Below are 26,526 nucleotides of genomic sequence, written 5' to 3'. Positions count from 1 at the left end.
GTATGCCTACTACATACACCTTTATTTTTTCTAAAACCCACCATAAAACTTCCCAAAGTATCCTATCATATGCTTTCTCTAGGTCAATAAAGACCATATGCAAGTCCTTCTTTTCCCTAAACTTTTCCATTAATATTCTTAAAAGATATAGAGCTTCTATGGTAGATCTGCCAAGCATAAAACCAAATTGATTTTTCGAGACCTTTATTTCTAACCTTAATCTTTGTTCAACTACCCTTTCTCGTAAGACTCATAAGTTTAATTCCACAATAGTTATTACAATTTTGAATATCTCCTTTATTTTTGTATATAGGTATTAATGTGTTTTTCCTCCATTCATCTAACATTTTCTTATTTTTTATAATTGTATCAAATAAATTAGTTAACCATATAATTCCGTTATCACCCAAGCATTTCCAAACTTTAATTGGGATGTTATCTAGTCCTAGCTTTCCCATTTTTCATCTTTTTCAATACAAACTTAACTTTGTTAACTCTAATTTTGCAAATAAATCTCATGTTTTTTGTTTTTTCCTCATTTGTCGAATCTAAGTTTAAGTCTTCCATTTGGTTTTCATTAAACAACTTACTAATTAACTTCATCATCTTTCTTTAATGTCTTCGTCCATAACCAAGACAACATCATCCTCACTTTTTATACATTTTACATTTCCCAAGTCCTTACTCTTCGTTTCTCTAACTTTAACAAGTTTAAATATATCTCTTTCCCCTTCTTTTGTATCTAATCTATCATAAAAACTATTAAATGATCCGTATTTAGCTTCACTAACGGCCTTTTTTGCATCTTTTTTCACATCCCTATACTTTTCAAAGTTATCCATGTTTCTACATTTTTGATATGTTTTATACCAAATTTTTTGTCTTTATGGCTTTTTGGACATTTTTATCCCTGCTATTCGAGAATCTTCCCCTTGATTCACCTAAAACCTCTTTTGTTATCTTTTTAATAGAGCTAACTAATCTACTCCAAATAGTATTTGTATCTATCTCATCCTCTATAGTCCAATCCCCAATCTTTGATCATTTTATCTTTAAATTTTATTATATTTTCTCCCTTTCGGTTTCACCACCTAGTTCTCTTATACTAGTTTATTTTATCCTTTTTCTTCCATTTTTTAATACATATACCTAACGCTAAGACTCTATGTTGTGTGCTTAAGCATTCACCTGGAACAACTTTACAATCCTTGCATGATAAACGATCTACCCTCCTAGTTAAAAAAAATCTATTTGACTTCTATTTTGTCCACTTTTATTAAGTGTTCTTCCCTCTTCTTAAAGCAACTATTCATTATACTAAAAGCATATGACATATCGAAGTCTAAGATCATATCCTCAGGTTCATTTTTGTCTCCATATCCATATCTTTTATGTATCCTCTCATAACTTTTATTATCCCTTTCAACGTATCCATTCAAATCTCCTCTTATAATTATTTTCTCAGTCCCTAATATGTTTTATATAATTCTATCTATATCTTTCCAAAATTGTCTCTTAAGATTTTCTGCTAAGCCGACTTAAGGAGCATAAGCACTAATGATATTTAGTATCTCTTGGCCTAATACCATCTTGATTTTTATAATTTTACTCCTATTCTATTTACATCAACAATGCTATCTTTTAAATTTTTGTCTACAATAATTTCTACTTCATGCTTATGTTTTTCTTTTCCAGTGTACCAAAGTTGAAATCCTAATTTATCAATTTTTTTTAGCTTTCTCCCCCACCCACTTAGTTTCTTAAAGGCAAATTATATTAATTCTTCTTCTAATCATTGTGTCCACAATTTTCATGTTTTTACCCGTAAGTGTCCCTATATTCCAAGTTGCTAATCTAATCCTAGTTTCCTAAACTAACTTCTTTACCTACCTGCGTCCAAAATAATGCAAGAACCCTCGCATATTTGACACCGTACCTGGGCGCCAACACGGTGTGTCACTTCAAGGTGATGACCTAGCCCACCCTCCCTACTTTTTGCTACACCCGAGTGGTACAAGTGCAACGCGTCGCTCGTAGGAGACGCTCCAGCAAATATTCGGTATGGATTTATATCATAGTAATCTGACAATTTTACACAAGCTGTCAACTACCTAACGGAACCCTCCTCCTTTACTCGGGCTTGGGACCAACTGTATGTGAAAAAATTAGGATATTAAGTGCATCACAGGCAGAGTTCATCTCTTGAAGGCAAATTAAGTTAATTTTCTTTCTAAATATTGTTTCCACTATTTCCATGTTTTTGCCCGTAAGTGTTCCTATATTCCAAGTTGCTAATCTAATCTTAGTTTCTAATGCTAACTTCTTAACCTTTCCCTTATATATGGGCCTAGTATATCCCCTTGACCCATGTGGATTTGGTAAAGATTCATGATATATAGATTTGACAATTTTTACACTAGCTATAAGCTACCTAACGTAACCCTACTCTTTTATCTGAGTTTGGGACCAACTTTGTGTACAAAGATAATTTGTGTTACACAAGTGAAGTGCAAGTTCGAGGGTTTTTTTTTTTTTTTTTTAAATTGACACAAACTTATTTCACATAGGCAATACAGCAAGAACTAAAAACCCACACCACCTACCCTGAGCAATCTAAACATAAATAAAATTAATCTACACTAAAGAAGTACTTTTGGTTCTCTGACTCCAAATGGTTGGTCTTTATAAGCAATAAACCAAGCCCAGACGAACGTGTCTACAAGTGCAAATTCAATGAAGACAACATTGTGAACATGATAGAGACTACTAGTACAAAGAAGAGTGAAAAAAATATATATAGCTTGGAGAAACCAAGATAACACCACCAGCGGCAATAAGCGCCTCAAGTAAGTAAAACATAAGAGCTCAAACAAGAGCAAATGGCTGAACTGAGAGAAAACGCAAAGAGAACAAGTATAATGAGAAAAGGCAACGAAGTCTAAAGGAACTAAAAGGGATGAAAAGGACAGAAGAGTGGGTACAAGGATCACTGAAAAACATCTAGTTTAACAGAATGGGAAAGGGCAGAAAGCAACAAAACAAACACAAACAAGAACTGCCACAAAAGGGGAAGAGAAAAAATGGAGAAGTGAGAAGAATATTAATTATTTTAAAGGGTACTAACTCACCCAATTAGAGAGACACCAAAAAACTCCCCTTCACAACTACTGAAACACACCTCCAAAACACTCACTCATCATCCACATAAATTTACCTCATTATTCTTTCAGTACAAAAAAGACTAACCTCCCTTGAAGTTTGACAAAAAGATAAGACTTCTCGTCCCTTGAAGTTGACAAAAAGACATAGACCTCCCTTGCAGTTTCAAAAATTCCGTAGACCTTCCTTGACATTTGATTTTTGAGACACTTATAACCCTCGGGATTGTATTTTTGCTAAATATCAAAGGAGGCTGCATCATTTTGGCAAACAGGATGTCCACGAAACTTTTGAAACCTCAAGGGCTAGAAAGCACCGATACTTACATGAAACATGGATACGACATGATATTGACATAATGATACGCAATTTTGAAAAAAATAAGTATTACACTATATGGATAAATGTATTAATTAATATAAACACGCACACACATATATATGTATATATATTAGGCATGTTTTTCCTTTGGATGACAAAGATTGTGATAATATTGATTTAAAATGAAATACGAGCACCATTATGCAAAATTATAAAATACACATTTTACAAATTACACTCATGAAATCATCTACAATATTGGTCCAACAACAAAAGGAAAAAAACCAAGGGCATGGCTCGTCAAAGTTGGGAGGGTGGGGGGGAGTGGCAAGCTGGTGATGGCTTTAAAGGGAGATTTTAGGGGATGGGAGGTCCGATAGTGCGAAGGATAGGGCAGTAGTGCTAGGGCTTCAAAGTTCAACCACTCGCGTCATGTTTATGGAATGGTATGGGATAGGAAAGAAATTCTATGAAATTTTGAATGGAGAGCATACTAAATCAAGTGGTAAATTCAATTCCATTCCCTTCGATTCCATTCCATTCCTATGTACCATACGTGCCATCAACGTGAAGACCACCTTGACTCTTAGTCTCTATACTTGTCCCTTTTTCTAGGAGGATTTTGTTAAGGGGACAACAAAACGAAGATTTTAGTGCAAGAAGTGTCTTAGAAGTATCCTCGCTGTTGTGAGAAAGTGTCAAGAAGGTTCTCAGCTATGTCCAAAAATAAAAATAAATTAATCAATTTCCAACATGTGTTGGATACATGTCAGGAAGTATCGGGCAGGTGTCAATATCCAATATGTCTCGAATACTACAAAGTTCCAAAAGTGTTTGTGTTTCCTAGCTCAAAGAAGGTCTACGTCTTTTTACCAATTCTCAAGGGAGGATCCTAAGATTTTTGAAACCTCATGGTAGGTTCGCATATTTTCACCAAACCTTACTCTTCTTTTTAATTACACTTTCTACACATTGTTTATGATTTTTCCCCCAAAGATTGTGATGTTGGACAGGTGGCAACTATTTGGACTGTTTCAAGCCTATTTAGGATTTGAAGAAGCAAAACTGAGCTAAGCGCATAGGATTTTAATCAGTGTTTTAAATATAATCAGTATATTAATGAGTAAGTTATTAAATCTAAAAGGATTTCTCCATAAAGGTTTAGGCTTAAAAGCAGAAAGAGAAAATGATACAAAAAAGAAGAACAAGAAATCCTCTAACAAAAGAAAATAGACAAAACACTGTCATCTTAATAGAGCAATCCAAATTTTCGTGATATAGGCATAATTTTCATATACTACGTTTTCCATAAATTTTCATGACTTGCTAAACAAAAAACCAAGCCTTAAGTCCCACTCGATTGGGTCGACTAAATGAATGCTTCTCGGCTGATTTACGTGATCATAGGCAATTTCCTACGAAAAATTTAAAGCTATTAAATCCTTACTTGCTATCTCACTCCATAAATTCTCATGAATTACTCTGGTTGGGTAGATTAGAAGATTAATTTAATTTGTGAGTTGTGTTTTCATTTTTATTTTTATTTTTTTACCAAATCCCCTCTCTTCTCTTCCCCTTTTGCTTCTTTCGTATTGGCCAAACCACATGAAGCTGTTTATTAGTTCCCATTTACTCTCTTGTTAGAATTTGAGAAAATATTTTTCTTTTTTTTCTTTTTTTGTTGACCTAAGAGTTACTGTAATCAATGGTAAGTCTTATTGGAGTGTTGGCTGCTATAAATGAAAAATCTCACCCTATAGACTGAGTTTAAACACGATCAATTTTTGCTATTGCACTCCATCTTACAAACAACATTTTTAGTCTAGTCAAAGGCCAATACCTCTCCTTTTCCATATGCTTCCCATTCCTAGCTCCTTAAGCTAGAATCTTGAGGTCCTTGAAAATGACCAAACCCACCTCAATGAACTTCATATCATTATATCACCAACTTATAACTTCATAAAGCACATTTATTTCCAATTATCATCATCTTAACTCTACCATCAACATATACATTCCCATATTAAAGATGCTGGACTACCACAAGCTACTATTTCTTTTCAAGGGTCATTGTTCAGCACTGCAAAGTATAATGTGCAACAAATAATAAGTTTTATGATTTTTTTTTTTCTAATTTTAGCTAATGCAGAGATACTCCTGGATCTTAATTTTGCAGGGCATTGCATGAGAAAGATAAGCAACGCATGTCAAGGGCAAAGTTCTTTGTAATTGTTCTAATCTGTAGCTTTTCCTGGTATTTGTTCCCTGGGTACCTGTTCCCAACACTTACAAACATATCATGGGTCTGCTGGGCATTCTCCAAGTCAGTCACTGCCCAGCAAATTGGTTCAGGTATGAAGGGCCTTGGAGTTGGAGCCTTAACGCTCGACTGGTCTGCTGTGGCATCTTTCTTGTTCAGTCCCCTCATCTGCCCTTTCTTTTCCATTGTCAATGTCTTTGTGGGCTATGCTTTGATAATCTATGTTGCAATCCCCACAGCCTACTGGGGGCTAGACCTGTATGGTGCACAAAAATTTCCCATATTCTCATCACACTTATTCACAGCCCAAGGTCAAAACTATAACATATCAGCTATTGTGAATGACAAGTTTGAGATGGACTTGATGAAGTATAATGAGCAAGGGCGGATTCATCTAAGCACATTTTTTGCTTTAACCTATGGGTTCGGTTTTGCCACTATTGCATCCACCCTCACTCACGTAGCTTTCTTCTATGGAAGGTGATGTAATCATTCTTAAATGCTTATGACATTTTTGTCCCAATTAAAATTATATTCAGGCAGAGAGAGAACTATTTTGCCTAAAAATATGTTAATAAAACAAGTTTTCTCATAGACACAATGATGAATAATTCTAGTATTAAGTTTTCCTAATCAAAAGTTTTTTCCCCTTTAAATTCAGTTAAAAAGTAACGTAATTTTTCATTCATTGAGGATAATTCTTAAAAAAAATTATTAAGAACATTGTCTTCCCAATTAGTAACAGCATTGTCGTACAAAAATAAATACCTCTCCAAAATTTTATTATTTTCTCCTACTAGAACTTCTAGATGTCAAGATAATTTTCAATGCTTTCAGTCAACTGCATTTTGCTTGGTTACCCCTTAGCATTATGACATGCTTTTATATGGAAATATAAATTTTCAACACTGAATAAAAGTTTAGATAAACAATATATTAAGGGAAAAAAATCCATCATCAAAACCCCACTTCTTTCATTCTTTAAATTTCTTTCCAAAGTGCACTCACATTATGTTGAAATTTAAACAGAGAAATCTACGAGAGATTTCGTGCTTCTTACAAAGGCAAGGAAGATATTCATACCAGATTGATGAGGAAATACAAGGATATACCTTCTTGGTGGTTTTATATCTTGCTTGGGGTGACACTTGCAGTCTCTCTTGTGCTCTGCATTTTTATGAAAGATCAGGTTCAGATGCCATGGTGGGGGCTCCTCTTTGCTTGTGCCATGGCCTTTATTTTCACACTTCCAATCAGCATCATTACTGCCACAACAAACCAGGTAATGAGTCAAGACTTTCACCCAAATCCCTTCTCTTAATCTGCTGGACGAGAATTAGATCTTGGGGCCTAGTTCTAGTTTCATGCTTGACAAGACCAATTATGTTCCACCAAATTTGAATACTAAATAAATTCAGGAAAGAACACAAAACTACTGACCAGTGTTTATGAAATTACATCTAATGAAGCAACAAAATAAGAATTAAAAATTAAAACAGCTGTTGTAAATGGAGTTATGGCTTAATAAGATGACATTTCTTAACTTTGCAATTGTTGCAAGGTAGTATTATGGTGTCCCTAATCAAGCATATCAAGTCTAAAGGCAGCAATTCCTGTATTGTTATTTATGTAAATATGCAATTCTGTCATTGATGCTTTAATGCTATATGCAGACACCAGGGCTCAACATAATCACAGAATACGTCATGGGAGTTATATTACCAGGAAAACCAATAGCAAATGTATGCTTCAAAACCTATGGATATATGAGCATGGCTCAGGCGGTTTCCTTCCTTAATGATTTTAAGCTGGGGCACTACATGAAGATCCCCCCAAGGTCAATGTTCTTAGTGCAGGTACATTTTGTTTTGTTCTCTCAATCAAGATGACATCTACTAAAAATTAAAATCATGTTTGGTATTATCTTTTCTCTTCAAAAGAAGATATATTGAGAGAGAGAGAGAGAGAGAGAGAGAGAGAGAGAGAGATGCCAGCATGCAAGATGTTTGGTATTATCTTTTCTCTTCAAAAGAAGATATATTGAGAGAGAGAGAGAGAGAGAGAGAGAGAGAGAGAGAGAGAGAGAGAGAGAGAGAGAGAGCAAGTACAAACAGAATAGGGCAAAAAATCCTTAAAAAAGAAAGCTAATAACAAAGAATAAAAGACAACCCAAAACAGAATTGCCTACCGCATCCAAAAAACCTAACTAGCACAACCGAAGAAAACCCCATTTCAGTCCCTTTCCATCTTAGTCAATAGAGCGCTGCAAATTTGCCAATTCCCTTTGTCCCTTCTTAGAGTTACCTTAACCACCATCCAAAGAGACTTCCTTTCCCACCAAATTACCTAATCGCAAACCCATATTTATCCAGCAAATGTTGAAAGCAAGCACCAGGAACAAGCTCAGTCTGCTCAATCTTCTCTCTTTCCTCACCTATTCAAGCATTCTCCAGACCAGAGTCTCTAAGACCTCCAACAGAGATGGAAGCTTAAAGCAAAAATCGCTCAAAATATCAGAAGAATGTGGTTCAAACCTGAGTTGTTAATGACCTCCATCTATACGTAGCTCTCCGTCATAATCCAAAATTGCTACCCACCTCACCCTCCTCGTTCGAAACAACACCCCATTTCTTCTTCTCATTGCTCAATAGAACTTTCCTCACTAACCCTTCTGTGCTAAATCTATTTTCGACCCAATTTAAGGCTCCATGATATAAAAACCGCCATCACTAGGTCATTTCAACAACTCTACTTTCCTTGTGTATGCACTGAAATGTCTCTCGATTGAGGGGCGTCCTTTTTTTTTCCATGCTCTTCTTAAAAGAACCCTTAAGACCCCAACGAATTGAAATTGGACCAAATCTCCACTAAAAGCCTCTCGCTTAACTGGGCCCATATGTGGTATCAAGAATTCCTTGCCCAACAAATTTGAAGCCCACTACTGTCTGGTGCACTCGCAACCATCCCTTTCTTGTATCACTGCCGCCACCACTCCAACACATGGAGTTTTTCTCAGTTTATTCTTTTTTTAAAAAATTATATTAAATAATACCCTATTCGGGGAGTATTTTTCAGGATGACTCTAACGTAGATTAATCTCATTATTCCAAGTAGTGAGATTTGACACATGACACGCTCAAGATAAACATAGACAAATCTTGTTACTGGAGTAGCGATATTTGCTTGCCACATGTCTAAACCAGATTGGGGACGCCATTTAAATCTCACGACTTCATGTAGCGAGATTTGTTTAAATCTCGCCACTTCAAGTAGCGAGATTTATAGTGCATAAGAAATTTTTGGTTTTACCTTTTTTTTTTTTATTTATTATAATAATGATTAATTAAATTATTGGAAGGTTATTAATTTAAATTTTCACATAGAATAAATTATATTTTTGTAATTTAATTAAAAATATTATTTTAATCATAAATTAATATAACAATCATATATTATAAATATAGACTAATTATATTTAATTAAATAGGGAAATTTTCTATTATTTTATTGAGTATGAAATATTTAAATATTAATTTAAATAATTATTTTTGAAATTGTTAATCAATTAGAGAGACTAATTAATTGATAACAGCAACTTGAGTTTAGACCCTATTTAGAAAATGAAAAATGGGGGGGAAAAGTAAAATAAATATAAGAGAATTTAATTTTTCATATTTCATATCAAGAAAATTGAGGAAAAAAAGGTATAGCAAAACAATGCATAAAAATATAATTTTAGAAATGATCAACATTTGGGTTTTCTAAATTATTAATCATATAAAATAAGTTATCATTTTCTAATCATATATGATGTAAAGAAAAAAAAAACAAATGAACATACTATTTCTTAAAAAAAAAAATTTCTGTGATTTCCTTTTCTTTTTTAATAAAAAATATTTCATTGAAATGAATCTTAAAACATACCCTTGTAGACACTAGAGAGCCTTTTGAAATGCTCCTTCAGCAATCTCCTAGGATGGAATCTTCTTACAAGTCATTTCACCACCTTTTTCCACCAAAAAAATAAACCCACCAAGAAATGAACCCCAATACACACTGTTTCGCATTACGGAACAGGTCTACTGAGTTCCCCAAAATAATAAAAACAAAAATAGCAGAGCCAATGCAGACACCGAGCATAACAGAAATCAGAACCACAAAACCCTTCCAACACAACGAAAAAGCAAAGATTGAAGCTCGAGAGAAATCGGCAAATGAAGAAATGAAATTACCGACAAAAGAGAGAGAGTGGAAAGTGATGCAGGGGCCTTCAGGGAGAGATTGGGAAGTGAGATTGAATTCAAGAATAGAGAAGATGGGCTTGTTTGTTGCCCTATTCATAGGTGGGCTTTGTTAGTGTTATGGGGAGGGTACCTATCCCAAACGTCTTTGGTAGAGTTCGATCTATGACCATGGTTGCGGCCTCGTGTTCTTTGTTCTTCAAAAAATGCCCAAAAGGTTTCGGCATTCTATCTGAATTCAAGTTCTATTGAATCACTTTATTCTCGTACGCCATGGAAATGGCTTCTAGTCCACAAACTGTAGAAGAGATCTTCAAGGATTACAGCGGTAGACAAGCTGGTCTTGTTCATGCCTTAACCTATGATGTTGATGTTTGTTATGGCCTCTGTGATCTAGATAAGGAGAACCTGTGTCTGTATGTATAGCCAAATGAAACTTGGGAAGTTACTCTTCCGGTAGAGGAAGTTTCACTTCTTAAACCTATGTCTGTTTAGGGATGGGGTTAGCAAGTCTCAGTTCAACCAGGTTTTGAACATTGAGTTGGATCAAATTATAGAGGTGTTTGTGCTTATCCAAGTCCTTTTTTTACACTTGTTACCCACACTATTTCCTTGGATTAATTTGAAATAGATATGTGATCAAAAAAAATTTTAACAATGTTTCATATGTCTAGCCATGTTGGGTAATAAAGATAGTCTTCTGGTTTGAAATTTGACTTCGTTTGGTACATGCTTGAGCATGCATGTTGAATTTAGTTGGGGGGGGGGCGATATAGGGTTCAAATTTTAGGAACAAAGTTCAGCCCTCTAATTCTTGTCAACTTTCATGTATGCAATTGCACTGGTATGCTATGCTCATTTGGCAGCAACTTTCATTCACAATTCATGAAGTTTGACATCATCTTTTTTTTTCTTTTGTGATAAGTATGCAGTTCTTGACCAGGCATGAATTGTTTTCACATAAACCATGGTATATGTCGAATGAGTTAGTGTATATTTATAACGTATGACTGTTATATTGAGTTCTTTAGTTGTTGTTGACTCAATATTCTATAATATAAATAATAGTAATCTGAGTATTGGAACTCAAATTTTGATAAACAGTTAGCATAGTGTGGGCGTCCAGTATGTTCACAACGTTACATTCACCAGTTTCATACACATCCAACATATCAAATTACTATAAAAATTTCGGTAGAGTTCCCTTTAAAAATTGACCATATCCATCCATGCACATGTTCAAAAAAAAATATTTATCCAACACAATTGATACCAATATGTTCACAACGTTACATTCACCATTTTCATACACATCCAACATATCAAATTACTATAAAAAATTCAACAGAGTCCCCTTTAAAAATTGAGCATATCCATCCATGCACCTATTCAAAGAAAACATTTATCCAACACAATTGATACTAGTATGTTCACAACATTACATTCACCACTTTCATACACATCCAACGTATCAAATTATAAAAAATTTGGCAGAGTCCCCTTTAAAAATTTAGCATATCCATCCATGCAAATATTCAAAGAAAATATTTATCCAACACAATTGATACCAGTATGTTCACAATGTTACATTCACCACTTTTATACACATCCAACGTATCAAATTACTATAAAAAATTCGGCAGAGTCCCCTTTAAAAATTGAGCAAATCCATCCATGCACATGTTCAAAGAAAACATTTATCCAACACAATTGATATCAGTATGTTCACAACGTTACATTCACCAGTTTCATACACATCCAAAATATCAAATTACTATAAAAAATTCGGGAGAGTCCCCTTTAAAAATTGAGCATATCCATCCATGCACATGTTCAAAGAAAATATTTATCCAACACAATTGATACCAGTATGTTCAAAATCTCGTCGATGTGCTCCATGTCCATCATCTTCGCCAATCGGTACTACATCATCTACATCCATGTGAAGCTGATGGGGAGCTAACTCGTATGAAGTCTCTTGACGAGTCTGAGGTGGCAAGAGGGTGCATCTACCTCCTCCGCATTAAGAGGGTCATCTAGTAGTTATAATATCGACGGGGTCGTGGCAGAGTCAGACAGGGCGTCCGCCTATCTACTAGATGAGCCTGCAATATCGGCGACTATCGCTAGGGCATACAATGTGATCGAATTCAAATGCCAACGGTCACCTGCTCCATCAACGGCAACTTGCTAGCCTCTGTCGTCCTCCTCCTACCAGAAGCCTACACTCTGCAACGTCTGTTCACGAGTGAAGAGAAGGAGAAAGATCTGCTTGAATAGTCAAGGCAAATCTCACTAGACGAAATAGCGATATTTTTCACGTGTAAAACAGCGAACAACTGTTTTATTTCCCAGCCATCTGACTACTTCGTCTAGCAAGATTTGCCTTGACATGCGTCAACACTCGAGTGCCTAGCCCTTTTAAATCTCGCTACTCCAAGTAGCAAAATTACGTCAAAATCATTATGGGAAATACTTCCCAAAATAGGATATTTTTTAATACATTTTTTATATAAAAAAAAGGATAAACCGAGAAAAAACTCCTAGCAAATGCCATTTGGGAACCCCCAAAATTCCCGCATTGCCCATCCACCCTTCACTACCTCTGAACAACCGACCTCCTTTTGGTGATCATGAGTCCCTGAAGGTTGAGCCACGACTTTACTCATCTTCTCCAGACCCATAATAGTTTGCAACTTTTGTAGAAACCTCTGCCAATCCTCCCCTTTCTAACGTCCACGGATGAAGATTGAATAACTCTTGCCATTCAATTATAGACCTAACTCCATAAAATTGCCCTTTGCAACCTACTTGTCTTATGTTTTTAAGCTTGCTAGCATGCTTTTCCCATCTACCATTCCTAAAAATTCATTTCCTGATATGCCCGTTGCTTTGGTCACAATTACTAAGAATGCATTCTATCTTTATTGGGTCCCTTGGACTTTCAATCCTTTCTACTTTCTCTACTAAGCTTTCAATAGGACCATGCCTTGGATTTCAATCCACCCAAAATTTGACCTCGCCGAACTTCGTCTAACAAGTGACCTTCTCCAAGTTTGGACAAGCATAATGTCACAAGCTAAGCTTGTTCAGGGCATTATGCTTGCCTGTGACCGCTTGCCTCATGTGTTTGGGATGGGTTTCCATCATGTAAATACTAGTATAGTGTTATTTTCCAGTATTTGTTTCATTGTATGCCAAATAAGACAGTATGACTCCTCGGTCACTTTGATGTTTTCTAGTGCCAAAGTGAGAATAGCCTAGAAAGCTCTTTAAGGGAGGGTGAGTGTTCATCAGTCATTGTAAAACTCACTAGCTTTTTTCAACGTGTTTAGCCTACTTGCCTCCCTCGCTAAGCACACAATGTCAACGGAGGTGTTGTTAATGAATTATGTTTGCTTCAATGTTTTACTGCTTGCTTGCCACGGCTTTCATGAATTGATTATTGTTTCCACTGCTATTTGAATGAATGCTAATAAAAGTGTTTTGTGGATGAATTTTGGTAAATGATAGGTTGACTAGTTAAGCAAGAGTGCTTTATCTAGCCCTTCACAAGGGTGTGAAAATAGTTGGACCATGACACTTGGTATTAGAGCCAAGACTCAGTTGCTACGAGAATTCAGTTACCTTCGTTGTGGGACTTGGAAAGCTTTGGTGAATGACCATGGCACAAAACAATGCTGAGAGGATCAGCACGCTAGAAGCGCAGGTTGAAGAAACAACCAACAATATGACCAACGAAATGGCCCAACTGAGGGGACTTGTTGATGAAGTGATGGGATCACACCAGCATCAAGCAAGATTGATAAGTGAAATGTTAGAGGACTTTCACCACACTGTGGAAACTTTGTAGGTCGGATGGCTGATCTAGATGCAAAGGTGAATTTGATGATTCTTACTATGGGGAACTCCAACACTCTGGGAGTTAGCAAGACCAAGGTACCAGAACCCAGGACATATGGGGGTCCCCGTGATGCCAAGGAGTTAGAGAACTTCTTGTTTGATATGGAATAGTATTTTCGTGCTGTGAGGATGGCCTCAAAACAGGTGAAAGTGGATACTGCAACCATGTACTTGGTTGGTGATGCCAAACTGTGGTGGCGTGCTAAGTACGATGACATTGAAAATGGAAGTTATGTAATTGATAGTTGGGTAGACTTAAAGAAAGAGCTCAAGGTCCAATTCTTTCCTGAGAATGTTAAGTATAATGCAAGGAAAAAGCTGAGAGACCTCAAGCATACTAGGTCACTCAGGGAATACGTGAAACAATTTTTTGCTTTAATGTTGGATATCAGGGATATGTCGGAGAAGGACAAGTTATTCTTTTTCTATAGGGGATGAAACCATGGGCAATAATTGAACTTCATAGACAAAGAGTTCAATACTTGTCTACTGCTCAAGCTGCTGCAGAACGCTTGACTGACTATGTTGGGGAGAATATCGCTTCGTCCAAAGGGTATGGCAGAGAAGGAAACAATGGAAGTCTTTCAAGAAAGGCAAACCTAGAGTGGGGGAGCTGATTATAAAGCATCAACCTCAAAGGAAGCTTCGTCGTCTCGAGGGTTCAACACACCCAAAGGAAAGGGTAAACTTGAGAGTTACTTGTGTCGAGGTTCAAAGATTTTTTGAGTGCCCTCACAAAGTAACACTTAATGTTTTATAGGCTTCTATTGCATAATAGGCAGTGGAAGATGATGTGGAAGAGGATGATATCCCAAGGATGGGTGCAATGCGGCAGGTGAGCGCATTGGAAAATCTGCCTAAAGCCCCAAATGTTACACGAGCCAGAGGGCTAATGTTTGTAGACTTGAGAATCAATGGGAACAGTACCCGTGCTACAGTGGATACCAGGGCTACCCATAACTTTGTTTCGCAACTGGAAGCTTGGAGACTCAACTTATCCTTAGAGAAGGATACATGATGCATGAAAGCAGTTAATTCTGTTGCCCAACCTATTCTAGGAGTAGTCAAGCAAGTTACTATGAAGATTGGGCAGTGGGAAGTTCATGTGAATTTCATAGCGGTGTCATTAGATGACTTTCCAGTCATTTTGGGAATGGAGTTCCTAAGGGGGATGAAGGCAATGTTGATGCCTTTTGCTGGTTCCCTATGTCTGATGGGAGATCACTCGTGTAACGACCCAAAATTACATCATTTTTTTAATATAATTTACTCTGATACCCCTGTAATACCTATTATAACATCTCAAGTCCCAGATGGGCACTGAGGTATCCCTATATAAAAATTGACATACCTATGCAGCGAAAAACATATAGTCATACACCCATATTTACAATACCAGAATTCAATGTTTCCAAACTATACATACATATTTACACATCACCCTAGTATCATTTACTCAAAAATACAATCTCATGTATATACTTACCCTATAAACAGGGCAATACACAACATCTCTCTATCTGTGAGCCCGATCTATTCGCCTAGTTGGATCACCTGAAAAAAAATGTTAAATTACTAGGATAAGACAATGTTCAGTAAGAGGAAATATGCTATTACTAGTGTGTGGCAACTGAGTTTTGTAAATACTATACTGACAATATCTAAAATTGTAAAGGTTGGTAAATCAATATACAGTATATATTTGCATCTATCATAGTTTAAAGTAAAACTGTAATATCTGAGTTTTTTACTTTTTCATACTTCTAGTATCATATTATATCTGCTGATATTCTATAAATTTGTATACATATACATAACTGAGGTGTTTGACTCACTCAAAAAATGAGTAGCTCGAAAGCTATCCCAAGTATAGGAGTTACGTCGTGTAATATTCAGCCCAAGGGCTAGATCGTCTCCTCAAGGAATGCATTTTAATCTCAAGTTTTACGTTCTCCCAATCGAAAAATAAAAGTTACTGAACTCAGTTCAGATTTAGGATTTTCAAGATTGGTTGAGATTTCCTTCTACAAATTAAATGAACATGCAAATTAAAACCCTAATCCTAGCATGCACTGAACTAAAGACGATAACTTTAAACACGTAATTAAAACACGCAATAATGAAGCTCACACAAACATAAACGCAGACGATAAAAAAATCAAACCTTTAATAAGAATCAAGAACTTGAACTAAAATTAAACCATTAACGACTTAAATGATAACAGAACACAATAAAAACATGAGCTTTAATAAAAACGGCCCTAACTAAATCGAGTTTCAACAAAAAAAATTAAATCTTGCAAAAAAAAAAAAAAACAATCGGACTTAATTTAAATGATTAACTTGAATCTACCGCTAATTAAGAGCAAATAAATAAATAAATAATTTTAATGAAACTTAAATACCGTGCAATGTTCAATAATTAAAATTACAAATAAACTAAAAAAAAAAAACTAGACTTAATCATTATCTAGCTAGCTAACAAACAAATAAAAAAAAAACCAATTTGAAAACTACTTTTTTCAATGTTCACTAACAAACTAATAAAAGAAAGAAAAGATGAGAGAGAGAGAGAGAGAGAGAGAGAGAGAGAGAGACGGTCCCTGGTTTGTTGTGGTTGCAGGCGGCTTCCGAGGGTCTTCGGTGGCTGTGTGTGGCTGCAACAGTTGGGGTGAAGCTATGGAGTGGTGTTGATGCTCACGAGTCTATTACAGTAGAGGATCTTCGGGGCTAGGTGGCTGGAGGTCTGAAGCTGGTCTGTGTTGTGCATGGCTGCATTAGTTGGAGGTCTGTTGGTGAATTCTCGATTGTTTGCTATGTTGGTCGAGGGGAACAAAGGGAGAGAGCTAAGACCGAGGGAGAGGGAATTGAGCAAGAGAGAGGCCCGAGAGATAGGGAAGGAGGGAGAGAGCAGGGGAACTGAGAAACAGAGAAGAAGAGAGATTGAAAAAAAAAAAAAAGAGGGAGAGAGTTCAGAGAGAATAAGAGAGTAGAAGAAGAGAGGGAGTATGGAAAAGGGTGGTGCGCGGGGGCACACCCGAATAAGGAGAAGAAGGAAGAATAAATAGAGATAGGGGAGGGGGGGGGGGGAGAAAACCTAGACCCGGCGCCGAGGAGATCCAATCAGCTAACCTGACCCGGCCTACATGGTCGGGTCACATCAAAAGTATTATATATTTTTTTCATTTTTTCTCTCTGCGAACACGACCCATTTTGACTCTCTTGGAGCCCGTTGCTCTCAAAGTTCAAAACATAGAAGTTGTAGATAATCTTCTTGTATTTCTCCAAAAACTTGAATCGTCTTGATCGGAGCTCGTATGGGAACGTTATGCATGAATTACGAACTGATGCCGGTTTTGGCTCCTGAGAATTTTCTTGCAATAAAAAAATGCCAAAAATTCATATATTGCTCAATAAAACTCAAAAATTATAAATGGGGCATTTTTTTAAAATATTGAGAGTAATTAGCCATTTAATTAAAAATATAAGCCCTAATGACCAGATTAAAATGCCTAATTATGCCATTTAAGCGCGTAATCAGTGTTTACCCTAGAAAACTGTACGTCATGATTTAACCCCTCATGACAGGGTTGTGCGGCCCGTAGGGGACTTAATCCTGGTTGGCCCACTAGGTAAGTCAACTGTACTCTGCCAATCCTCAGTTCGACCAAACTACAACCTCTCCTAGGCTCGGAACTGGTTACTACCTCGTCAAATCGGCCACCTCAACCCAGCCTTCTAGGGAGTCTGCAATCCCTCCAGGCACGGTTAACGGAAACCATCCACACACTATCTAAGATGTGTGGTTGCACTCTGATCTTTACTAGCAATGGTATCGTGCTCTGCTAACTAAACATAACTTGATTCATCAGGGTTTGATACTGTATATATTATTTCTATAAATATTCTACTTTTTTTATCGTGATTCCAAAATAACCATAACACTATAAATATGATTTGAAAATACTATAATATCTAACTAGAATAACTGTAATATCTGACTGAAATATCTGTAATATCTAATAGAATAATCTGTAAAGTCTGAGTGTTTTGGTTTTGGAAATCATGGCAATCTGTAAATACTGTAAAATATTTGTCTGTATAATATTTGTAAAATGTATGTCTGTATATACACTATAATTCATAATTCTATATAATCTAGTGAAAAATGTTTCTATGCAAAAACACTGTAAATCATGATATTCTGAAAAACTATATAAATTCTGTACTAAACAAATATCTACTCAGGTCACACAATTAATTAAACTCATGTTTTGGTATTTGTAAAACTGCATAATTTATACTTTATATCTTAATAAACAAATACAATAATTTACTGGTAAAGTCTATGAAATTCCTAACATAACATATTTCTCTTACCTAACTGGCTGGGAGGCTCGCCTCCAATTCTATTTTCATGCTCACGGCGTACTATCCCCAAAATCCTGCAATAATACATTTATACAAATTCCTTAGTAAATCACTAAATTTTCCCAGAAAATTATTTCACTCATATTCCTGAACCTGCCTATTCACAATTTCTTAAATTATAATATGCCTGAACTCCTGTAAAATATCCGCCAAGGTCCTCAACCCATGTCTGTAGAGTCCCAAAACACCCTAACCCTGAAAATTTAATACCCTAATTTTATTCCACAAAACTCTAGTAGATTATTGTATAATACATAATTTGGACTCAAATAAGTCTGCTAATAGAGAAAACACCTAAATAATCTTCTTATCCTGATTTTGGGATGGTGCCCAAGTTGGCCTAACCAACAATCTATTCTAGCTGACTTATAGAGAATCTCCCCAGGATCAACATGGCGGTTTTTGATCGTCGAAACGGGGAGAAACAGGGCGAGAATCGTAGAGAGAAGTAGAGAGAACTGAGTTAGAGAGAGAAGGAAAAGAGAAAAAATAAATTTCTCTCGCTGAAACTCGATTTTCTTCTATTTATAGACCTTTGGACACATGGCCTTGTCAATGAGCCACGTCATCTCGTCGACAAAGGCAAGAAGGGAGTTCTTCGACGAGCACCTAACCCTCGTCGATGAGTTTCAGGTCCCGAAATCAGCCGCTTGGTAAACTCTTGTTAACAAGACACACGTCCACGTCGACGTTGTCGACGAGCCCAAGAAGACTGTTCATCAACGAACGTGCCCTGCTACATCCCCCTTAAATTTTTTTTCCTCTCTTTTCTTTATTATTTAATTCCCCATAATTATTCGGGTTACTACATTCTCCCCTCCTTATAAAATTTCGTCCCCAAAATTTATTATCTATACTATACACCATCCACTGAAGAACAATTGGCTACTTATTTTATTACTTATCCTCACTTATGGCGGAGAAATACCATGGTCACAAAAGGTCCTGAGAGATTACAACCATTGAAACAAAATTCTTCCCAAAACCATTAAAATCTAAACACTACTTAACCCACACTATACAAATTAAATTACATACTTTAACTCTAATTTTTGCCGAACAGGTGCGAATATCTCTGGCGTATCTGCTCCTCTAACTCCCAAGAAGCATCCTCCACTACATGTTTGTGCCACAGAACTTTTACCAATGGTATACTTTTTGTACACAGCTCCTGTTCTTTCCAATCAAAAATCTGCACTGACGCTTCTTCATAAGACAAAGTATTACTAAGCTCCAGTGCCTCATATCTGATCACATGGGAGGGGTTCAACATGTATTTTCTCAACATCAAAACATGAAATACATCATGAATTCTAGACAAAGTAGGTGGTAAGGCCAATCTGTAAGCGACTCACTCTAAAAATGAGTAGTTCGAAAGCTATCCCAAGTATATGAGTTATGTCATGTAATATTTAGCCCAAAGGCCAAATCGTCTCCTCAGGGAATGCGGTTAAATTCCAAATTTTACATATTTCTAATTGAAAATAAAAAGTTATTGAACACAGTTCAGATTCGGGTTTTTCAAGATGGTTGAGATTTCTTTTGATTATTAAACGAACATGCAATTTAAATCCTAATTCCTAACATGCACTGAATTAAATAACGTGAAACAAAAATCCTATAATTAACTAGAGAAAAATTGAAATATGCATTGAACTTCAGAACAAAAATTAAAGACGCTCTACGTAAATTAAAACAAGCAATTCTAAAAATCTCAATCGAATGCAAACTCAAGAACCAAAGATTTTATGCAATTAAGAACTAACCAAAAATTAAAACTTTAACAATAACACTAAACGAAAACACGATAAAAATCTAGACTTAAATTAAATGAACTTAATTCAAATCAAACCCAACAAAATTTTAACTTCTAAAGAAAGACAACCAATTTAAATGAATAGGAAGGTATTTTTTTTCTTTGGTATTTATTCTTTTTTTTTTACTTTCAAGAAATTAAACCAAACTTTAATAAAATAAAAGTTAACTCAAGCAAAAACTGAATCTAATACTAGTAATTAAGAGAAGGAAAAAAAAAATAAACTTAATCAACAGTAACTCAACAAGATTCAAAAGTTTAAAACTTTAACTCAAATTCAACTAAAAAAATAACAATATTCATCATGCTATTTAATTGTAAGAATAAAAGGATAAAGAAAGAAAGATAGAGAAAGGAGGATGGCTGGCCAGTAGAGAGATAGCTAGAGATGCAACCGTGTGTGGAAGCTCTTGGGTTGGTGAAGATCTAATCATTGCAACTGGTTGTCGTGTTCGTGGGCTGGTAGTGGTGACACACAACAGCTCAGCAAGAATAAAAGGCACCTCGGGTTCTTGTGTTGGTGGCACACAGCAACGAGTGCGGTAGCTGGCTTGGTTCTTAGTGGCTTCAGCAACTACAACAGTAGTAATTGGCTTGCCCTCTCCAGCATAATAGCAGCAGTGGCCAAGAGCAGCAACACTGGGGAGCCGACAGAGCAGAGGAGCTGGCAATAGAACGAGTAGCAACTAGGAGAGTCTTTGTGTCCCTGGAGTAGTAGTAGGCAAGGGAAGAGATGGAGGGAGGAGGAGTAGTAGAAGAAGAAGGAAGAAGAAGAAGAAGAAGAAGAAGAAGAAAATGGTAGCAGGTTTGGCTAGTTCAGCAACAGCCGAGAGAGAGAGAGAGCTAGAGGAAATGGGAGAAGAGAAGGAGATAGGGAAAGAGAAAGAGAGCTGAGGTTGTGCAGTTATGGAAGAGAGGAGAGAGAGCGTTTGAGAGTGGGAGAGAAGAGAGAAGAAAGGAAGAAGAAGGAGAAGGAGAAGAGGAAGGGAAGGAGGAAGAAGGAGAAGGAGGCCTGAGGGCGCTAGCTACCAAGAAGAAGAGAAGAAATAAATAGGGGAGGGGGAGAGAGACCCTACACCCACAGATGGGGGATCCGGACCTAGCTGCATGGCTGGGTCATATCAAGGTAAAATTTTTATATATATATTTCTTTCCTTATTTTTGTTTCCCGGCAAAAAAGGGTGATTTTGACCCTCCTAGAGCTCGTTTCTCTCAAAGCTCAAAACACGGAAGTTGTAGATAATCTTCTCTTCTTTCTCCAAAATTTTGAATCATCTTTATTGGAGCTTGGATAGGAAAATTATGTCAAATTACGAACTAATACCAGTTTTAGCTCCTAATAATTTTTCCTCTATAAAAAATGCCAAAAATTCATAAATGACTCAATAAAATCCAAATATTATAAATAGGATATCGTGTTAAAATATTGAGAGTAATTAGGTATTTAATTAAAAATATAAGCCCCAATGCATGAATTAAATCACCTAATTACGTAGTTTAAGCGCGTAATCAATAAGCAACCGGATCCACTCTCTCTAGAAACTCAAATGGCCCAATATATCTAGGGCTCAGTTTACCATTCCTCCCAAATCTCATAACACCTTTCAGTGCTACCACTTTGAAGAACACATGATCCCCTGTGCCAAATTCTTACTCTCGACGGCGAGAATCAGCATAACTCTTCTGTCAGCTCTGCGTTGCACTGATTCTATCTCTGATGAGTCTAACCTTTTCCTGAGTCTGTTGTATCAGTTCTGGTCCCAATATCTGTCTCTCACCAATATCATCCCAATATAACAGGGATCGACACCTCATGTCATATAATGCCTCAAATTGTGCCATCCCTATACTAGTATGATAACTGTTATTATATATGCAAACTCGACCAATGGCATAAACTGTATCCAACTGCCTCCAAAGTCCAGCACGCACGCACGTAGCATATCCTCCAATATATGTATCATTCTCTCCGTCTTTCCATCTGTCTGAGGATGAAATGCAGTGCTAAATGACAACTGAGAACCCATGGCCTCTTGCAAACTTCTCCAGAAATGAGATATGAATCGTGGGTCTTGGTCTGAAACTATGGACATAGGCATGCCATGCATTCTCACTATCTTTTGTATATATATATATATATATATATATATATATATATATATATATATATCTCTGCCAATCTATTTAAGGAGTAGTTAACTCTGATAGGCAGGAATTGGGCAGTCTTCGTAAGTCGATCCACCACTATAAGGCATCCTGTCCATGAAGCGCCGGCGATAACCCAGTGACAAAATCCATCACTATATGCTCCCACTTCCACTCAGGAATATACTACGGCTACAATGACCTCGCCGGTCTCTGATGCCCAGTTTTCACCTACTGGCATGTCAAACATTGTGCTACAAACTCGGCAATTTCTCTTTTCATCCCACTCCACCAAAACAAATCTTGAAGATCCCTGTACATTTTAGTGCTACCAAGATGTACCATATACAAGGATCGGTGTGCTTCTTCCAAAATCACTTTCTTAATCTCAGGATTGGTAGGTACACATAACCTGGAATGGAACCTCAAGGCCCCATCATCTAAGATACTAAAATCTTCCTCCAAACCATCATGTACTTTCTCTATCAGCTCTACCAATTTTGTATCACTCCTCTATGCTGCTTTGATTCTTTCCTATAGTGTCAGTTGCAACACTAGATTGGCAATAAATACCCAATGGTCACCCTCCACGAGTTCTATCCTCAGTCTCTCCACATCCATCTAAATAGGGTGCTGAATCTTCATTGCTGACACCATTCCTCCTACCGTTTTCTTGCTTAATGCATCAACCACCACGTTTGCTTTCCCTGGATGGTAGCTAATAGTACAATCATAGTCCTTCATGAGCTCCAACCATCTTCTATGCCGCATATTCAAATATTTCTGGGTGAAGAAATACTTTAAACATTTATGATCAATGAAAATCTCACATTTCCCACCATAAAGATAATGCCTCCAGATCTTTAGTGCATACACCACTACTGCTAATTCTATATCGTGCACCAGATAGTTCTTTTCATATTCTTTAAGCTGTCTAGATGTGTAGGCGATGACTCTTCCATGCTGTATTAACACACATCTGAGTCCCTTTAAAGATGCATCACTGTATACTACAAATCCATCCTCCCCTGATGGAATAGCCAGTATCGGTGCTAAGACCAACCGCCACTTTAACTCCTGGAAGCTTCGCTCACAATCATCGGTCCAATCAAACTTCACATTTTTTTCTCGTGAGTTGTGTTAGTGGACCTGACAATCTGGAGAAACCATCTACAAAGCGTCAGTAGTAGCCTGCTAAACCTAGAAAACTCCTGACCTTCTATACATTTCCTGGTCTCACCCAACTCACCACTACCTCTATCTTACTCGGGTCAACTGATATACCATCGTTGGAGATCACATGCCCAAGGAAAGTAACATGTTTTAACCAGAATTTACATTTCTTGAATTTTGCGTACAACTTTCTCTCTCTTAATATCTGCAACTCAGTCTCAGATGATGCTCGTGCTCCTTAAACTCCTCGAGTAGACCAATATATCATCAATGAAAACCACAACAAATTGGTCTAGGTACAAATGGAACACCCGATTCATTAAATCCATAAATATTGTTGGTGCATTAGTCAACCCAAACGGCATCACCAAAAATTCGTAATGCCCATATCTAGTTCGGAATGCTATTTTTGAAATGTCTGTAGCTCTAACTTTTACCTAATGGTAACTCAGCCGCAGGTCAATTTTGGAGTATACCTGGGTCCCCTAGAGCTGATCAAATAAGTCGTCAATCCTGGGAAGAGGATATTTATTCTTGACCGTCAATTTGTTTATCTCCCTATAATCTATGCACATCCTCATGGTCCCATCTTTCTTTTTCATGAACAAGACTGGGGGCCCCACGGCGACACACTGGGTCTGATAAATCCTTTATCCAGCAACTGATATTTCAATTCCTTCAATTCGGCTGGAGTCATATGGTATGGTGCTTTAGATACTGGTGCCGACCTTGGTATAGATCCATGGTAAATTCACTCTCTCGGTCTAGTGGTGAGCCAGTCAATTTCTTCTGAAAAAACATCTGGAAATTCTCTAACTATTGAAATACCAGCTTGTTTTAGTTCTTCTTTTGGCAATTCCTTTATGTAAGCAACATACTCCTGGCAACCGCCTATAATAGTCTCCTTACCTGAATAGCTGACACTAGCTGTGGCAAGGCATGCACACGTGAACCCATAAATCTGTATTCTTGCTCACCCGAGGGTCTGAAAATCACTTCTTTTTTCTTCCAATCTATGCTGGCGCGATTAGCTGCCAGCCAATCCATACCTAATATTACATCAAACCCCTACATATCTAGTACCTCGAGATCAGCTGGTAGTACTTTCTCCTGAATGCTTACTAGAAAATTATGAAGTACCTTCCTACACCTTACCATAGATCCCGTCAGCGTGACTACAGATAACTCAACATCTAATAAATGTGTCTCTACCCTAGTTACTTTAACATACCCCGCCGATACAAAGGAATGGGTGGCACCTGTGTCAAATAAAACAACAACTTTATATGGTAAAACAGTAAGTATACCTGTAAAAACATCTCCAGCAGCCTTGGCATCTCTTGATGTCAAAGCATACACCGTCGCCGGTGCTGTGTTCCTCTGCTGACCTCCACGGGGCGCCTGGTAACCACCTCGAAATGGTCTGGGAGCTGGTGCATAGCTTAATGGTCCCCGACAAGATCGAGCCATATGGCCAGGTCTCCCACATCGATAACAAACATTCTCACCCAATTGGCACTCGCCCGGATGTCTCTAACCACACCTGGGGCAGGTGGGATAAGTTTGCCCACCCCGATACCCACTGTGTCCTATCGTTTGCCTTTGACCCTCACCAGCTCTGCCTCCTCTCCATAGACCTCGACTAGGCCTGGTCTGAAAACTTGGAGGCGTGGGCCTCTTCCTCTGGCTCAATACTCCCACATCTGCCTGCTCACTCTCCTTTGCTACCAGACCCTATCTACTAACTCTAAGAAGTCCTGTATCTTAAAAATTGTCACCTGTTTATAAAAATCCCACCTCAAATTCCTCTCAAACATCCTGGCCTTCTTAGCTTCATCCGAGATAATATAACGGCAGAAGCGTGACAACTCGATGAATTTCGCCGCGTACTGCTGGACTGTAATCGATCCCTAGGACAAGCTTAGAAATTCTTGTACTTTAGCTTCTCTAACCTAGGTAGGATAGTATTTGTCAAAGAATATGTCCCTAAATCGGGCCTAGGTCATCGGTACTGGAATGGATCTCTGCTCCTCCAATAATCTAGTGGTCGTCCACCCTCTCTCGGCCTCCCCTGTCAGCTTATACATGGCATTGAGGACCCTCTACTCATCGGTGCAGTGAAGCACCGTCAAAATCTTCTCTATCTCCTGCATCTAGTTCTCCGCAATTGCAGGATCAGCCGCTCCTAAAAATGTCGGTGGGTTCATCTTTGTAAATTTTTCTATCGTGCATCTCTAAGCTGTAGATGGACCTCTCTATACCCTAGAGCTCCGAGCAATCTCAATCATGACTTGCTCAGCCACACTGCGTAACACAACATCTGAATCCCGCCTGCACCAGAAGGCCCTGCTCCATTGTCACCACTAGCATGAGTGCTACTACCTTCTAGGAAATAGAATTCGATGATAGTTTACTATGGTTTTCCTAAAATCGTTACCCCAGGAAAATCACAGAAACCACCCCGAAATTCTACCTCCAGACCATAGAACAGAACCTAAATTCTAATTCCCCAACATTAATTCACTAATACTTTGTTCTATCTTTCTCCAAACTCTATTTCTATATTCTGGTATTATTTTTTGCTACACTCTAGAGTTTATAGAACCTAGCAACCTAGGCTCTGATAGCAAAATGTAATGACCCAAAATTACATCATTTTTTTTATATAGTTTACTCTGATACCCCTGTAATACCTGCTATAACATCTCAGGTCCCAGATGGGCGTTGAGGTATCCCTATATATAAATTGATACACCTATGCAGCGGAAAACATATAGTCATACACCCATATTTACAATACCAGAATTCTATGTTTCCAAACCATACACACATATATACACATATCCCAGTATCATTTACTCAAAAATACAATCCTTTGTATACACTTACCCTATAAACAGGGCAGTGCACAACATCTCTCTATCTGTGAGCCTTATCTGCTCACCTAGCTAGATCACTTGAAAAAAAATTGTTAAATTACTAGGATGAGACAATGCTCAGTAAGAAGAAATATGCTATTACTAGTATGTGACAACTGAGTTTCGTAAATATTATACTAGCAATATTTGAAACTATAA

At 37.2% G+C, this 26,526-nt stretch overlaps 1 protein-coding gene and 1 long non-coding RNA gene across 2 annotated transcripts in view; one reads left to right on the top strand and one right to left on the bottom strand.

The window, feature by feature from the left end:
• The window catches only part of LOC131164588 (oligopeptide transporter 4-like), a 68,315-nt gene that overhangs the window by 15,922 nt on the left and 25,867 nt on the right, over positions 1-26,526 (top strand). The window contains exons 3-5 of the mRNA XM_058121886.1: positions 5,657-6,220; positions 6,770-7,022; positions 7,414-7,596. Of these exons, the coding sequence (XP_057977869.1) occupies positions 5,657-6,220; positions 6,770-7,022; positions 7,414-7,596 (1,000 nt within the window). The remainder of the gene's footprint in view (positions 1-5,656; positions 6,221-6,769; positions 7,023-7,413; positions 7,597-26,526) is intronic.
• Positions 6,695-8,643, bottom strand: LOC131164589 (uncharacterized). Its single transcript, XR_009139287.1, has 2 exons — positions 7,929-8,643; positions 6,695-7,005 (listed from the first exon to the last, which is right to left on the bottom strand). It is a non-coding gene; the product is annotated as an uncharacterized LOC131164589 (long non-coding RNA).

Source organism: Malania oleifera, chromosome 9, assembly GCF_029873635.1.
Source record: "Malania oleifera isolate guangnan ecotype guangnan chromosome 9, ASM2987363v1, whole genome shotgun sequence".
Classification (NCBI taxonomy): domain Eukaryota; kingdom Viridiplantae; phylum Streptophyta; class Magnoliopsida; order Santalales; family Ximeniaceae; genus Malania; species Malania oleifera.
This window is presented reverse-complemented; position numbering and strand designations above follow the sequence as displayed.